Below are 16,252 nucleotides of genomic sequence, written 5' to 3'. Positions count from 1 at the left end.
TATAGACTTACACAACACCTTTCTCAGGCCCTAAACTGTGTCCCCAAAACCAAAGTCATGTTGTTGATTTGCTTGTACACCCACCAAGGCTCAAGCACTGAAGCTAGCCTTATAATGAAGGTGTTATACAGTCCAACACGCTGACAAGCCTTTAGCAGTTCTTAGAGAAAACCCTGTAAGCTTCCAGAATTGCTGTAATTTCTGGTGCCACCTGTACACATTTCGCAGATATGCAGAAATGGACTTTCAGATGAGTCCAGCTTCTATATCTGAGGATCCCAGCACTGTTATACAGCCATCTTAAAGTACTGTCTATGACTATTAGTAAAGCTGCAACTATCGTGAAACGAGAACATATCCTTCATCATGTTTGTCTTAAAAGGATAATGCAGAGAGATCTCTCTTGCTTTTCAAGACTTCCGCAGTTACTGCCTGTTAGAACATGTCTCCCAATCAACACACTAGGGTGTAAGGAGTGTTTCTGTCAGTAGGAAGCTGTCTGAATCTCTGGTTATTTTTAGCTGAAAGGGTATGTGTGAGCAGAACTGAAGGGAAAACTTTAAAGTTGCCAGAATGTTTAAAAGAAACTAGCTCTGGATCTTGTCCCTCATTTGTATTCCTTCCCTCCAGGCTGCTAAATTCTGGTAATGATCATGCTCAGTCTCTGTGACTTTGTGTTTTGGTTTGTTTCCTCTACACTACCTTTTATATGCCATTAAAAGTTTTTGAATTTTGTTCTTTATTTTTCCTGCTCATTACAGAGCACTCCTCTGTTTCACTAATGTACTGCTAGGCATCGGACCCCTTATTTCATCATTAGTTTTAATAAAATGAGGGCGAGAACATGAATGCCACCCCACCCCGTAAGGGTTCCATCCAACCAAAACAAGCATGAGACTTTGCCAATTCAAAACACTGCAAACTGGCCTTACGTGTTGAAGCAATGGAATAAGCAAAAGCCCTGAGAAGCCAGCGACAGCCTTCCCCCAGTTGGTCCCCCACCCAACTTCAGCTGAGAATTCAGTGAGCAAATGGATTTGGCCTAGCCGGAGAAAAAGAGTCTAAAGGGAGGACGATGGCCGTGTGAGGAGAAGCACGCCGCAAAGCTGTCTTGTTCAAAATGCCCAGCCCAAGAAATGCTGGATGAAACCGACAGCAGAATTGGTTGGTCAGAAAAAAAAACAGGAGAGGGTGAAAGTCGAGGCCCAGGACAGAGCTTCGTAAGCAGTTACCTGTTGCTCTTAGAGCAGAAATGGTTCGTGGGTAATTTAGGAAATGGGGGCTCTTTCCTCTTTCCAGATCTCTCATTTGGGTTGCAAAACCAAAAGAGAAAGAGGCCCAATAAGAGAGACACCCCAGAGCGTGTGGCCTGCAACTTAACACACAGATTTGTGCTTCGAAAGCATTCCGCTCCTGAAAGAGGCAAATGGAACAACATTACTTTGGAAACTTTTGTGGCAGCCCCCTCAGCACACACTACACCGTCCCTTTTTTCCCCCTTTCCCCTTTCCAGGCCAGGTTTCATCATAACTGCCAGCTGCAGGACTGTAGTGTCGCCTTGAGCCCTGGACCTTCTGGGAGCTGATCTGCAGCCCCATTCCCAGAGCAACAATTTCTTGACAAAAACAGGCCTTTGAGGCCCGCAGCAGTTTCCTCAGGCTTTCTCCACCCATCCCCTAAGTACTGTTTGTCCAGGCAACAAACCAACTCCATAGCTCACTCAGTGGTTTCCTTACTACGTGGCTTTTCAGGTTTCTTTCCTTGATCCTCGGCCCCATCAGCAGCAGCCTAGTCACCTATTCCTCACTCTCCTTCTTAGATGACTCTCTCGGAATTAGCCCAGAGTCGGCTATGAATCCATCTCCTAACAAGTCTCTCTCACTCCCCGGAGCTGCTTCCAGCCCATCATAGGTCCTGATCTTCAGAAAGCCCAACAGCCTTTTAAAAAGCAAAGGAAAACTGAAGAAGCCCCCCATTCCATAGAAGAGGCATGGTATCTGACCCTCTGATGAGTCTTCGGTTGTCAGGAAAAAAAAACATTTGCAGATGTTAGAGACAATGTTACTGCCATACTTACCACAAAGTGGAGTGCCTGGCCATAGCTCAAATGGTTCTACGTTACCTCTAAAGATGATGCTAGCAGTGGGATTGTTTCAGGGCGCAGCACATGTCCCCATTCTGCCCAAGAAAGCTACAGGGAACCTCTGTGGGAAGTTCAGCTCTCAAAAGTTCTACACATCCCACATATATTGAAAGTCAAAAAAGCTGATGTAGCAAAAGCCACTGGATTCAAATCACCCTGCTTGTCAACTGTCACATTTTTTTTCTGCACAGGAACAAAAAATCCAAAGTCTCATCATGCAAACACCCAATTCTCCCTGATCACTATCTGAGAGATGGCTCACTTGCCCTTAGCACTTGGCTTGTAAAACTCTATTGGCTGCTGCCTTTGCAGTGGGCAAGTATGAATAATTCTTTTTGAGGAGGTCCTGCAGGCCTTTCCAAAGGGACCTGTTAATATACCTACAATGTTTTGAGAGTAAACACTGAAGGCAGCCAAGTCAGATGTTGTATAGGTGACCATAACTCTGTCAGTGACAATACCATTATTTACTGCTATTTTAGGTATAAAACAGTCCTTCATTGCCAGTGATATCAAAGTGATCACTTCCAGCCTTTCTGCATATCTGTAATACTACTGAAAGACTCTGTTGGATTCTTGAATGCATATTTTCAAAGAGGGTTTTAATTCTCACACTTGAGAAGGCTTCAAACTCTTTGAAAGAAGTCTGCCAGCTTGATTGAGTAGCAAGATCATAGTCAGAGACTTATTTTCATAGTGGTTCAACTGTCTTGCTAACTTTGATGGCTGGAAGGTACTTGAAACCATTCCAGAGCTAGGAAATGAAGGGGGCAAAAGACTCCCTTGCATGGACTTGATAGCAGGCAGAAGCTACTCTACCTCCCTTTGTGACCCGGCCTAAAGACAGATCTCCAGATCCAACTGATCAGACATGCATCTGTGAGATCCCTGCCGGGAACTTATTTCCCAGGCACAGGTGGCCTGATTTGGATTGGGACTATGATGTGCAGGGAGAAGGATCTTATTATACCTTTTACCCTCTTGCCATTTTTCCAACTAGAAACAGCTCTCAGGGTCTGCTATTTGTCTTCCTGGGGGCTCCATATTTACTGATGGGGCATACAAACATGTCCTGAATGGAGTAAATAGTGCCTCAGGGCTATTTCAGGTCTAGAAAAATGGGATGGGAGAAAGCATAAATCTGTTCTATCCACACTGTGATATCAGTTCAAATTGGCCTGGGAAATGAATTCCCCAAGGAGACTTTGTAAGTGCACACCTCACTGACAATCTGATTGGTTTGAGGACTGTGTATTGTATTGTTACGCTTGTAGATAATACACTGTTTCAGGCACTGGGAGTTCTCAGCAGATTATTACATTCTCATGGAAGAACAATTCAGATCATGACAGTTTTGTGGTGCCCCTCTCCCAGTCTCCCAAACTGAAAGTGCCCTGGGGAGTCATTTGCCTCAATGGCGAAGGATACCTGGAAAAACCTGAAGCAAACTGACACGCTAATGCAGGGGAGGAAGCCCCTGATAGATGCTGAGTGGCAGGACCAGGCAATCAAGGTGATCCTTGGAGGGATTAGCAGCGCTGTTGGGGCCAGTGGTTTCGGAAAAGACAATAGGCATGGTTTATGTCATCATCGCTTCTAGCAGCCAGATCTGCATCCAGTATCTGGTCAAACTTCCCCCCCTCTCCCCAACTTATCAATTTGCTGGACTACCAAGAGCCTCACAGATCAATGTTGCCCTCTGCCCCCGAACTTGAGTCAAAAAGTCTGTCCATCTCTAGTGACAAAGGAGGGTGAAGAACCTCTTCTTATCATGTCAGCATCTCTGGTCAATTCAAATAGCCTAATCAGAATAACATCAGCAAGGAACTGGGATTGATGCAAAAAACAAATCCCCGCTTAATACTAGGTTGCCCTTACTGTTAACCCCACAGTGCTTTGGATTTAATAAAGGCACTTCCACACTACAAACCTGCATCTCTTTTAGACTAATTGAACTTACAGCTTCCCATCATAAACCCTGGGCACTACAACACAGGGCTCCAGATCCATGCAAGCCACATGTGCTTGCAGTTCCTCACTGGGAACTCAACTCGCAGACATGATTTGATTGAGATTGTGGCATGCAAGGAAAAGGGGCTTCAGCCCCCACCCCCCATTTTCCTCAACTTCAGATAATACAGTATTTGGCCCGCTGGGGTTGCCACATCTACTGATGGGGTTCACAAAAGCTTCACCAACAAGAAAAAACAGCATTCCCTAGGGTGGTTGAGAGTGAGGAAAATGGTGCCAGGGAAAACATGAGCATCTTCTCCCTGTTAAGCACATGTCTGAATCAGAGTTCTTACGGCAGAATCAGACCCATCTTAAGAATCGTGTAGTTAGGGGGCAGTGCTGAGAAAATCTCCTCTCTCTAATTACCAGCCCCAGAACTCCAACTCCCAGGTTCTCAAGACAGACAGAACAGCTTTACATCTTCAGTATAGACATGCTATGAAAGTATAGTCACAAACTTATTTATCCCAACAGAACTAGAAGGCTTATTCCAGGCAGGCGTGGTCTTGGATGTCTCTGTAATGTTTCTACAACTAGCTAGGATTTTTCTTTGCTATGAAGCCAATGGTGGTAGTGGTAGTATGGGTGAATTGGGCCACATATAGAGCTCAGTCAGAAACACCTTTATTCAATAATCTTGACTTCTTCAAGCTGTGCATATCTGGCTAGGGACGTGATGAGATCCTCTTGATGACTGTGTGAGAAGATGTGTGCTTTGGAATGCTTGCGATCCTGCTAGGGATTGAACTATAAAGTCGGTGGTGTCCCAGTTAGCTATGGCTCCTCCCTAATTTCATGAGTGAGTTTGCCAACAGCATGCTGTCCCACCCATTTCCCAGGCAGCCCTCAGTACCTGGTCCCTTCAGGCATTGTATATCTGCCAACTAGCAAAGATCATGAACTGAACAGGATGCCAGCCCAGTAAAGACCATAGAGGCAATAGGCACACACAAATTCTGTGTGCATGTGTACATATTTATTTGTCAGGACTAGGCCAGGACTCCAGACCTGTAAAATACTTTGTTTGGAGTCCCAATGGCTGGACCTTGATCATAATGAGCTGGGGGGCCAAGCAAGACCACACTGAAGTAGTAGGTATCTCTGGCCTGGAAAAATCCAGAGGCGTTGTGCAGCCTGTCAATCATAATTGCTGATGTTGCCCCCTCCATCCTATTCCCTTCGGTTTCTGGAGAGGGATGGTTACCAGATGTCCTCTTTTTAGAGTACATGTCCCTTTCTTTTGTGTTGGAAGGCTAGGAATATTCCTAGTTCATAGCAGTTCTCACAGTTTAAATAATAGGGTCATTTAAAATGAGATCTGTCATAGTGATCCCATCTTTGAAGTCATTCGGGAAATATATCCCCTTTTTTGCTTTTCAAAATACGGCAATCCTAAGGGAGGACAAGGTATCCTGAGCACGGAAAGTCCCCAATTGCTCTCTGAGGCCAAACAACACGCTAAGTTAACAGGTCCAGAGAACCTGCCCTGGATCACTTTCCCTGAAAGCCACACTGCAGCTGCAGGGAACGGTATTTTAAAGCACTGCAGAAGCTTGATTTGGCTCGTAACCACCGTGTGGGGGAAGAGAGGCTTCTACCCCCCTCCACTGTTTCTTAGAGTCAAAATGGCCCCGGGGGGGACACGTTGGAGCTGCGTGTGCATGGAATACTGCATGTTTGGTCCTGGTTCATACCCAGGAGTCCCGCGCAGCAGGTGCCTCCTAAACGAATCACAGGGAATGCTCATTTCAGTTATTCAGCCATAGATGGGAAAACACTTTTAAAAATATAGAAACCAATACTTAGAAATGTGCCAAGACTCTGTCGCCAGACACTTTTTTTGCATAGTGGAGAAAAGCAGACATTCTCCTGGTATCGGAGTGCCAGGCAGAGACTCAGTAAAGCTCTGAATCGACTGGGGTGGGGGAAGAACAGTCAAAGATTTCTGCCCCCCCCCCCCCACATTTGTCAGCATGCTCCATGATGAATGGATAGGCCTACCCCGTTGTTCCTCCCCCTCCCTCCCGATTCATGCACCTGTAACAGCTACTATAGACTGTACAACGCGGCAGTGTTAGTAACCGCAACAGAGTTAGTTTGCACTGTATTCTAGTCTCAGAGAGAATTCAATGGATGTGAAACTTATTGGCATTCTCTCAGCTGCAGCCCCATGCAAGCAAGCAGAAAGCAAAAAAGTAGATATATACATCTATATATAGAGAGAGCTAGCTATATATATATATATAGATATATTTCAAATGGAAGAGAAACGGGCCAGCAGGCAACTAAACTCACCCTTTTGTACCGCCTATGGTCCACCAGAGGGCTTCAGATGAGCAAAACAATAGCAAAGAGCTATTAGCACACAGACCGTAATAGAGACCGTATTCAACAGCTTCAGATCAACAGAGGCAGAGGACTCGTCTGGCTGGGAGAAGGGCAGGCAGGTGAGGTGGGGAGAGAAGGAATCAAGCTTCACCGCCCTTCCTTTTGCAGACACCAAGGTGCCCATGTGCATTGTCTAGTAGTAATATACGGCAAAGAGCAAAATTTAAATCAAAACTACTTGGCTGGGGGGGAAGAGGTATCACTTTGAGGTGACCCATGAGACCGAAACAGGGTCTGCTAGCTAAGGAGAAGAGTTATGCGAAAAGTACAGATTGGGCTGAAAAAATGTGATTCTTTAATGATGGCCCAAGGGCTACAGAGCATTAGAAATTGAGTTAAGTAACTACAAGCAGTGGTCAAAATCTGAAGTCTGTGTTGCCCTGCTTCAACAAAACCTTTAGCCTCGCAAGGGACCTCCAAACTCCAATGAATCCTGTATGTTTTTATTTCATCCTTGCTCCAAGGAGTTCAAGATAATATACATGGTTCTTTCCATACCCTGTTTTGTCCTTACAACAACTAGATGAGGTAGGCCAGGCTGACAGAGAATAACTAAATCAAGGATAGCTGGGTGCAAATTTTAAACATAATCACTATGCCACTTAATCCCAGAGGCCACATTCTGCTTTTCCACAGGGTGCCCTCCCATTTCCTTCTCTTTCCCAACATGCACCAGTGGACTCTGAGACCATTTGTGCAAAGATACAGTAAGCCATTACATGTTGGGGGCTGTGAGGAACTGTGGTTAGGATAACTAATTATGAACGTCGCCTCTCCATTTCCTATATTCTAGGGTTGTCTGTGCCCTTTGGTGTTCCAGAAAAACATTTAATATCTCTTTTTTTTAATGAGGCTTAATGACCCCCAACAATATAGATTTTAGAGGGCAATGATCATGCTCAGTCCTTATCAGGGTACTTTGTGGGGGGTGCCTCACATTTTCTACATATCTGGAGATTCTAAACCTTACGCCCTACCTTGCTTTTGCTCCCCTACAGGTAGCTGCATGCAACCAACAGGGCTGCTATTAGGGGTGCTGATGATTATTTAGTTCCTAAACTACACAGGATGCTAGGGGACATCAATAGTTAAATCTAAGGGTCACCCAAATTGGCAGTGGTGCAGCCTAACAAACTGGCTTACACTAACAGAAACAAAACACAATATTCACAAAGCCAGGGGTTGTCCTGAGCCTGAAAGGGCACCCCTTCACCTTGCCCACACTATGGTTGTCCTCATTGTATCGGTACAATTTGTTTTTTCTACTGTGAGTGTGTGTGTAGGGGAGAATGAAGTCAGACTCCAAGGGTCTGGTGCAGAGGCAGCAGTGGTGCCCAGGAAGTTCACAAACATGTAGATCTTAGACTTCCAAAAATCTTTTGCACAAAGCCCCTTTCAAAGGCTTCTGCGTAACAGTAATTATAGGAAGAGATGGCGGATTTGTAATATAAATAACTGGATAAAACAACAGGAAGCAGAGGGTGGGGAAAAGTGGCAGCTTTCACTTTCCCATTCTTCTGAAGGCTGTTAGAGGCAGCTGATACAGAACAGCTGGGATGCTTGCCTTTGTGACCTGCCTCCTTCAAATATCTGTTTGACCTCTGCTGAAAACAGAATGCTGGGCTAGATGGTCTGATCCAGCAGGGCTAGATGGTCTGATCCTTTGGTCTGATCCAGCAGGATTCTTTTTTTGTTCCCCACATAGAGGTCAGGATGAGGAACCATCCTCCCTCTCCTCTTCCCCCCCTTGGGAGGAATTCCTTCTCTTGTTTCTTAAAGCTAACCATGATTTCATATGCTGTGTACCCCTAAGCAAATCACGGTTGATCCTTTGTAACCCGTGTTCGCAACCCACAGTTGTCTGATTTATCAAGGAACTGCAATATGTGACTTAAGTAACTGATTTAGATAAATCACACAGCTTATTTAAATTGTGATGTCAAATATAAACTTCCCTCTTGGTAAATGTGTGCATTACCTACACAAATGTGCCTACTACTTGGCTATAACAATTAAAACATAGCTGAAAAGAGCTAGTATAATGCTTAAGAGCATAATTCAGTCCCCCCTCCCCCATGCAGTCAGAATGGCTTTTGCACTACACTTGGCAAGTCATGGCTTGTAAAAAGAGCCAGCGCAGTGTCTGTACCCATGCCACAGAAACTTCATAAACCAGCATAAAAGAAACCATGTTCCCCTTGTACGTGCACACACACCAAGCCATCCTGATCAAAACGGAAGGCTCAAGAACAGACATGTTTGGGCCTGGGTAGATACAACCACCATGTTGTGTCCAAGTTCAGCACTACCCTGGGGGCAGCTGTGGTGTCCCCAGGCTCCAAAATGTTTAGGGTTTGCAACCCTAATTGTCGGCACAGGGCCAGAAGTTGATACGTCTCAGGGGATGGGATTAACAACTGAGGATAAAGTCTTGCTCCGCAGCCAATAAGAAACCTGCGGCAATGACAGCATTTCTTTAAAATGTCTGCTGAACAGGAAGCTGGCCTCAGCAATTGTCTGAAATCCTGCATGGCTCTGATTTCAGTTGGCAGAGCATGCCACTATGCCGGGGCCAGGGCTGAAAAGGCCCTGGCTCTGATTGAGGCCAATCTGATCTTTTTGGCAGCGGGGATCCTAAGCAGGTTCTGCTGGCTGGATCTTAATGCTCTCTGGGGCATAAGCCCTTGCCCCTTTAGGCATGTTCAATCCCCAGACTTCAACTTCCGTCTGCCACAACTTTCTGCATTGAGCCTTGGCACTTTCCTTCCTCAGAGAGGTCTCACGTTGTGCATAATGAGATGAGAGAATTCCAGCTTGCATTTGTGAACGTGAGTGTGTGATGGGGTGGGGAAGCTTAGCATTTGTGAATGCTAAATGTAAATATTCTCTCTTTATTGAACACATTTTATGTTACTCTGCCTTCAAGGGGGCACAGTGGGGCTTTATGGGTCTCCCTTCCGTATTTTATCTTCAAGACAATCTTGTGAGATAACTTAAGCTGAAAGGATATGACTAGACCAAGGACACTTAGTGAGTGCCATGAAACACTGCAGCAAGCTGCAAAATAGCTCAAGGCCTGTTTCTGGATGTCTTGTCCTGTTGCTTTGCTTGGGGGAAGTGAAATAAGATGTACGGCTGAATATGTTCGATAGAGAAAACACAGCATGTCACAGAAAAGCAGGGTGCAGGTGCATACTGACTAGTCTCCGTGCCACCAGAAAACAACTGTTTACTGCTGCAGCTGATCTTTCAACAGCTGGTAGCCCACATGAAGTACAAAAGAAGGTGGATCCAATGATCCACCTGACTCCAAAGTATTGCCATGAGACATGTTTTGACCTTAGGGTAACGGCTGTGGGCAAAGCATGCCAAGGCTTGTCCACTGATGTCCCATCCTGAAGGGCTCCCTAAAGTCAGTGTTCAAGAGAAGGCAGCAAGCGATGTTCTTGTTCTGTCTCCTCCTACCCAAGCCCTTGTTCTGCTGCACCTCAGAATTTTGTTCCTTAGAACTGTTTGCAGTCACACCCAAATGAGCACTACAGCTATTAGATTTCCAAGTGAAATCCATCACTAGGAGTTTTCCCAAGCACTAGGGGGGAGCTTGACTGGAGGTGATGCCTTACCTGTGGCGGCAGCGTCGTAAAAACCGCATGATTTTGCGAGCAGCTTGGTCCTGCTTCTTGGTGAGCAAGCTGCTTCTATGGAAAGAAAAAGAGAAAAAGGAGAGTGTCAGGGTCACAGACACAACAACAATGGGACCACTGAAAGTCTGACGATGTAACATTTCTGGGCATTTTAGAGCCACAAAATAGCTTGGGGGGGTGCAACTTTTTTTTTGGGGGGGAATTAAAATATATGCAATACTTGCATATCATCTAAATTTATTTTACTGCTTTTACAACATAAAATACATGTTTGATATCTTGGTGAGGATATCAAATTGTACTATTTAGCATCCTGACGGAATTTAGAAATATAAATGCCCTTGTTTTCTACTAGCAAAATTGTGAACTTGCCCAAAAAGTTACAGAGAGAGAAAGTGTGCTGCAAATTGTTGTACCCTGTGCTACTCTGAGTTTTTGCCATCTGGGATATGTGTGTGTGTGTGAGGTTAAACATTTTTTTTAAGTTTGTAGAAAATAAAAGAGTGCATTGTTTGGACAGAGATAATAGGAATAGCATGGGGTGGGCTGGGAAGGCAAAATGACCCAGGGAAAAGGGCCATGCTCTCTCCCTTTGCACCCCCCCCCCTTGTGACTGCCCCATTACTTGCCTGGGGCTTGGGTAGCCCTGGCAGATTCTTCTCCGAGTGGACCCACCTGAGCTTTTGCTGCACGAGGGCAGCCGTCCTGCGACTTTGCCTCCTCTTGCCACATTCTTTGTAACTGCGGTAGAACTGCTGGATCAGCACAGCGGCTCGCCTGCTCTGCTGGAATTTCTTCTGCTCATAATAGCTTCGGAATTTGCTCTGGATCAGGATGGCAGCTTGAATCATCTTCTTATAAAGTGCATACTGCAGGAGAAGAGATAATGGAGAGGGAGGCTGAAGCCCTCTGGAAGCTTGTGGGTTTCCCAAAAGCAAGACACAGAACTGCTATCTCAGCCAGAGACCAAATGGTGCTTGCAGGGCTGGGGGAGTGGTTCTCATTGCAAGAACGGTTGGAAGGAGTTATTCCTTTGGGAATCAGAACAATACAGGAAAGAGGCAAACAAAACTTTATTCTTCCCTTCCCCATTGCTTCCCTTTGTGCTTTGTCACCTTGGGAAATTCAGAGGGAGCTGATTCATATATGCATGTTCACCACTGGCTCAGTTGCAGAGATAGGCAAGTTCTGCCTCAGGCTTCAGAGATCTAATGTAAGTCATCACTTGATGTTCAAGTTACCAAGTAATAAGCCTGGACATGTGAACCAGTTCATAGTTTCCCTGGTCAGTTTGGAAATGGAGGGGATGCTAGCTAGGTCCGAATATTAACCAAATTTCGATGTGATTGCTGAAGCAGATTCTGGTTGCTGGCAGAGAAGTAGTCTTGTTTAAGAATCTGAAGAGGCCTGTTTGAAAGATTACTTAACCATAAACACTTGGAAAAAATTATATTTGAATGATGAAATTCCGTAAGAGAACCTTTACATGAAAACTGCACCATAAAGGAAGCCCACAATGTGTGAAAACAGCAGTCCAATGCCCAAATCTGTTAAACCAGAGAATCTGGGAGCTGTATAAATTACAGAACAGACTGAATGGCTGGCTGAGCTTTAGAAGAACCCCCAGGACCCCAATGCCCAGGGGGAAAAAATAGCAGTAGCTGAAGGGTGACAGTGAGAAAACCTCAGACTCATAGCTATCCCCGCCCCCTGGAGAAGGATTCTATCCAGCTGTCCCCACCTTCTAGGCCAAGATACTACTAGACTGGGTGGTAGGCCCTCGGGAGACTTTAAAACATTATTATTAAAAGTTACATTTACAGTTTAATTACAGTTTAACATAGTAGACCATTTGTGTTTTTGGTGGTTTTGCATGGATTTGTGATGCCCCTCCTGAGAAAGACTCCTGGCTCCAAGCCTATGCTCCAGACTCGTTGCCTGCCTACAGTCCAGGCTTGCATTCCAAACAAAGCAGCATTGCTGGCATGCACCGTCCAATGCGGGATGCAATGATCAAATCGTTTTCTAGCAAAACGCAAGGATTTCCCTGGTTTGCAATGAATGTGAAAAGCTGGTGAGCCCAGATGGTGTGTATTGCATTCATTACCTTCAAGGCTATCCAAGTAAGCTTGGGGGGAGAAACAGAAAATACAAGATTAACGTTCAACTGAAGTGGTCACCGGCAAAAGAGCGAGAGAAGGCTGCCTGCTCCTCTTGCAGGTCTCAGGTCGACTCTCAAGGGAATTTTCCAAGAGCAATCACACACTGGGGATTCTACGTTGCCGAGGATGGCAACTTTTGACCAGGTGAAGCTCTCGGACTTCAGTGCTTCACCTTCCAGTCTTTGGGAGGTCGGTGCTTCAAATGGCACAGAGGAGTTTCTTCTGCAGTTGAAAACACTGCCTAAAACTTGGATTCCAGGCACGGGAAAGGGAATGCACATTGCATTGGACATATGGTCTGCTGCAAGGGAAGTTGACATCTGTGAAAACAATCACCTCCATTGACTCACACCTCAGAAGAGTTCAGACCAAGCCTGATTTTCACATTCATAATGAAATTTAGCAAGCAACTGCTGTTCACTAGATAAGAAGCTCACAGGAAAACCAGGAGCTCTCATTACATGTAAACAGAGAACCCCTCAAGGCACTCTGTGCTGTCTGAGAAGGGCTGCCTTCTCCCCAGCCAGCTCAGATATGTATATATGAGTATGTGTTGGACAGAGATGGGGTATAAATAATCTGCTATACTAAAATCCAGTCTTTTAGCCCACCAGCAGCCCTTGCAGCACCTCATAATTAAAGCCAAGTGACAGCAACAACATAACCTGTAGCAATAATCTTGCAAATGAGCCAGAGGCCCATGGTTTCTCATCCTTTCCACTGGGTGGTCCTTTGGCAAAACTAGTTGCTGACTTGAGGCTAGGGTGCAAAGTATCACACAGGGCATTTCAGAGCTCCCTCCCTTTCTAAGCAAAACTCTTGTATCACACAAGCTTCAACCCAAAACATAGGGGGCCTTGGGAGAGGCCTCCAACAGAGCAACAAGAACAGCAGATGGAAGTAGAAGCCAGGAGACCAGTGCCTACATCCGAGCATGCATTCACATGGTGGTCTTGAATAAATACGGAGCTACACCACAACATCTGTGCTCCTGTCCAAGCACACCAAAATACGGGAGTCTGCAGAGAAATAACTCGTCACATGGTAGAACTGTTCTCAGTGTACCGTTTCAGACTGCAGGTGGAGGATGACATGATGTAATGTTTCCCCCGCAGGGAAAAAATATCCTTAAATCCAGAGATGTATCCATGTGAATGAGAAAACTGGGCCAGAATTCTCCTCTTTGATATCTAGTTACCCAACAGTGCAGTCCAGTGCAGAGTTACTCCAGTCTAAGCCCAATGAATAGACTGGAGTAACCACATAGGATTGCATTGCAAGAGTACCAAGTTGCCTTGTGTGGGGAAGAATTAAAGCCATGTGATTGCTTCCCCTGCCTACAGTCTGAAGTGGAGCCATCTAGGAATGTATGTCTACTCTAGGCTGTTCTGGATATCCCACAGAAGGGCTGTGCTGCTCCACTGAAACAGAAACCAAGGAACCAAGAGTAATTCCTTCAGGAGTGAATGGAATAGACCCACAATAGTTACCCTCTGCTTCCACACTACAGCGATCCTCAGCTCACCTGCTTGTATTTTCGGTAACAACGCTGAATGACAGCAGCGGCCACTTCCTGTTGCTCCCGGAGGGGCCGTCCCTGTAAAGGAAAAAAGAACTATAATGGAGAGAATTTTAGATTGGTCTCAGCTAGGGCTACTGTGCAAATTAAAAACTAACAAGTCTCTGGATTTGGAAGCTGTGTGATTGTGTGTTCTTACAGAAGTCAAGTGTGAAATTGCTGATCTCCTAACATATGATGTAATGGTGTAGTGGTTAAGAGCAGCGGTCTCTAACCAGCTGGGTGATCTTGGGCCACTCACAGTTCTCTCAGAGCTCTCTCAGCCTAACCTACCTCACAGGGTATCTGTTGTGGGGAGAGGAAGCGAAAGTGATTGCAAGTTGCTTTGAGACACCTTCGGGTAGTAAAAAGCGAGATATAAAAACCCTAGTTCTTCTTCTAAAATTGATCGCCCTTCCCAAGACAAAACAAAAGGCCGATATTAAAAAAGGGATCCAGGAGAGATCGAAGATAGTTAAACCTGATGTCTTTTCCACATAGAATGATGGAAGCTTTAAAGTTAGAATTATTAAATGCATACAAGACATCAGTGTTAGAATCAGCATAGCTTCTGAAAAAGGGGTGTCCCGTCTCATGAACCTTTGAGAGTTTTTGGAGACGATTACCATTATATCAATCTTGGACTCTCAAAATGCTTTTGATAGAAACCCTCACTAAAGGCTCCTGAATCAGGGTAAGAGCTCTTGCAATGCAGAGAACCGTGGAATCCTATAGGGAACAGTACTGTGACCAGTGCTATTTAATCTGTTCATAAATTATCTGGAATTGGGGAGTGAGCCACAAGTGCCCAAATTTGGAGATGACATGATGGTGAAAATGAAAGCAGAGTGTAAAGAGCTTCTGAAGGGTCTTTCTCAACTGGACAAGTAGATGATGATTATGTAGCATCTGTGGTTCTATGTAAATGTAAAATGATGAGGACTGGGACAAATATTCCTTACTTTACATATACACTGATGAGGTCTTCTTGCTCCTGACCTTATATTTCCTGAAGACTGTCTGGACAAGTTTGGCAGCTTCGTAGAGTTCTCTCTGCTCGTGGTCGGAGAGGGTCAGCTGTGCAAACTCATTTTCAACCTTCTCACTGGTGGAGGCGCTTAGGAATTCCGACCAGTCAGTTGCCGAAGGGAGGCTGGGCTTTTCAAAAGCCATTTCGTTGACTGGTGAGCTTGCAGGGCTCAGGCTGGTGTTGGAAGAAGGAGTCAGGGTTCCACTATACAAACTTCTGCAATGAGGACAAGGATAGAGAAGTGTCACACCGATTGATCACTTCATGTTCTGTGAGAGAACTGGCCAAAGATAGACATGGCCTAAGAGCAATCAAGACAGGTGTTTCTCCCACACTGAGAATGCAAGATGCTACCAGGAAACGTAGCACTGATTTGGCAAGATGCTTTATATATGGCTATCAATACATTTTCATTTACAGTTCTATGCCAGGTATCTTCATCTATATACTTATCTGTCAGCTTTCCCAAAATAATATTTTAACAGCAAAACTATTGTACTTTGTATGTTGGTGACGGCAGGAGCACTAGCCAGTAGGTGCCCACCACGGAATCTATTAAGCCCAGCTAAAAATCAGAAGAAGCATTTTTTTTTTCTCAGAGCTTGCCCCAGGAGAAACAGAAACTCAATCTGTCCCGGCAAATGAATATCACAGACCTTATTTGAGCAGCACTTGGTAAATGGTCAACATCCGCAAGGTAACTGGCCAGCCAGCTCATTGAGGTGCTAATAGCAGCACTCTCCGTCCTCTCTACCAGTGGCGTCTCCATTGGCACAAAGTTTTCCCGCTTGATCCTCTCTGGTGTGGCTTCAATTATGTGCTCTGCCAGCGTCATCATGGTCACCTGCAAGGAAAGGAGGCAGAAGTTAAGGGAGGTCTCTCTTCCCCACAAAAGGAATTCTACAGCCACTGGAGTATTCCTGACCAAGGTTTGGCTCCCATTAAAGTGAGGCAAAGCCAAAGGTGTCTTGAGGCAAATATATAATCCTTTTGTGGAGGATTAAGCTAAAAGTTTCAGTGTTCATGATCAGGCCTGGTGAATACAGAGGGAAGCTGAAATAGTTAACTCAGTTAAACATAAACTAAGTCAACTGTTGGAATTAACTGTTCTTTAAATTTGTAGAAGACCTTTGGGGGCGGGGACTAAGAGCAAAGTAGTCTGATTAAAAATTAGTGTTTTTCGACTACTAAAAGTTCAGCTCAGTTTGGGCCCAAAGTGCTGGTTGCCACATATACAGGCTCCTTCAAATTATTCCGTACACCTAATCTCTCCACGTGGCAAGTTGTCTGTGCCTAGTTTATAGACAAAAAAGC

General features: G+C 45.1%; 1 protein-coding gene across 12 annotated transcripts in view; it reads right to left on the bottom strand.

Moving 5' to 3' along the window:
* The window catches only part of CAMTA1 (calmodulin binding transcription activator 1), a 619,127-nt gene that overhangs the window by 5,604 nt on the left and 597,271 nt on the right, over window positions 1-16,252 (bottom strand). For 7 of the 12 annotated variants that reach the window (XM_077312336.1, XM_077312341.1, XM_077312343.1 and 4 more), the window contains 7 exons: window positions 15,595-15,782; window positions 14,908-15,154; window positions 13,876-13,947; window positions 12,296-12,316; window positions 10,864-11,057; window positions 10,168-10,242; window positions 6,452-6,482 (listed from right to left, as the gene is read on the bottom strand). In XM_077312336.1, the coding sequence (XP_077168451.1) occupies window positions 6,452-6,482; window positions 10,168-10,242; window positions 10,864-11,057; window positions 12,296-12,316; window positions 13,876-13,947; window positions 14,908-15,154; window positions 15,595-15,782 (828 nt within the window). The other 5 variants (XM_077312347.1, XM_077312339.1, XM_077312340.1 and 2 more) reach the window with 5 other exon arrangements.

This window comes from Paroedura picta, chromosome 15 (genome assembly GCF_049243985.1).
Source record: "Paroedura picta isolate Pp20150507F chromosome 15, Ppicta_v3.0, whole genome shotgun sequence".
Taxonomy (NCBI): domain Eukaryota; kingdom Metazoa; phylum Chordata; class Lepidosauria; order Squamata; family Gekkonidae; genus Paroedura; species Paroedura picta.
This window is presented reverse-complemented; position numbering and strand designations above follow the sequence as displayed.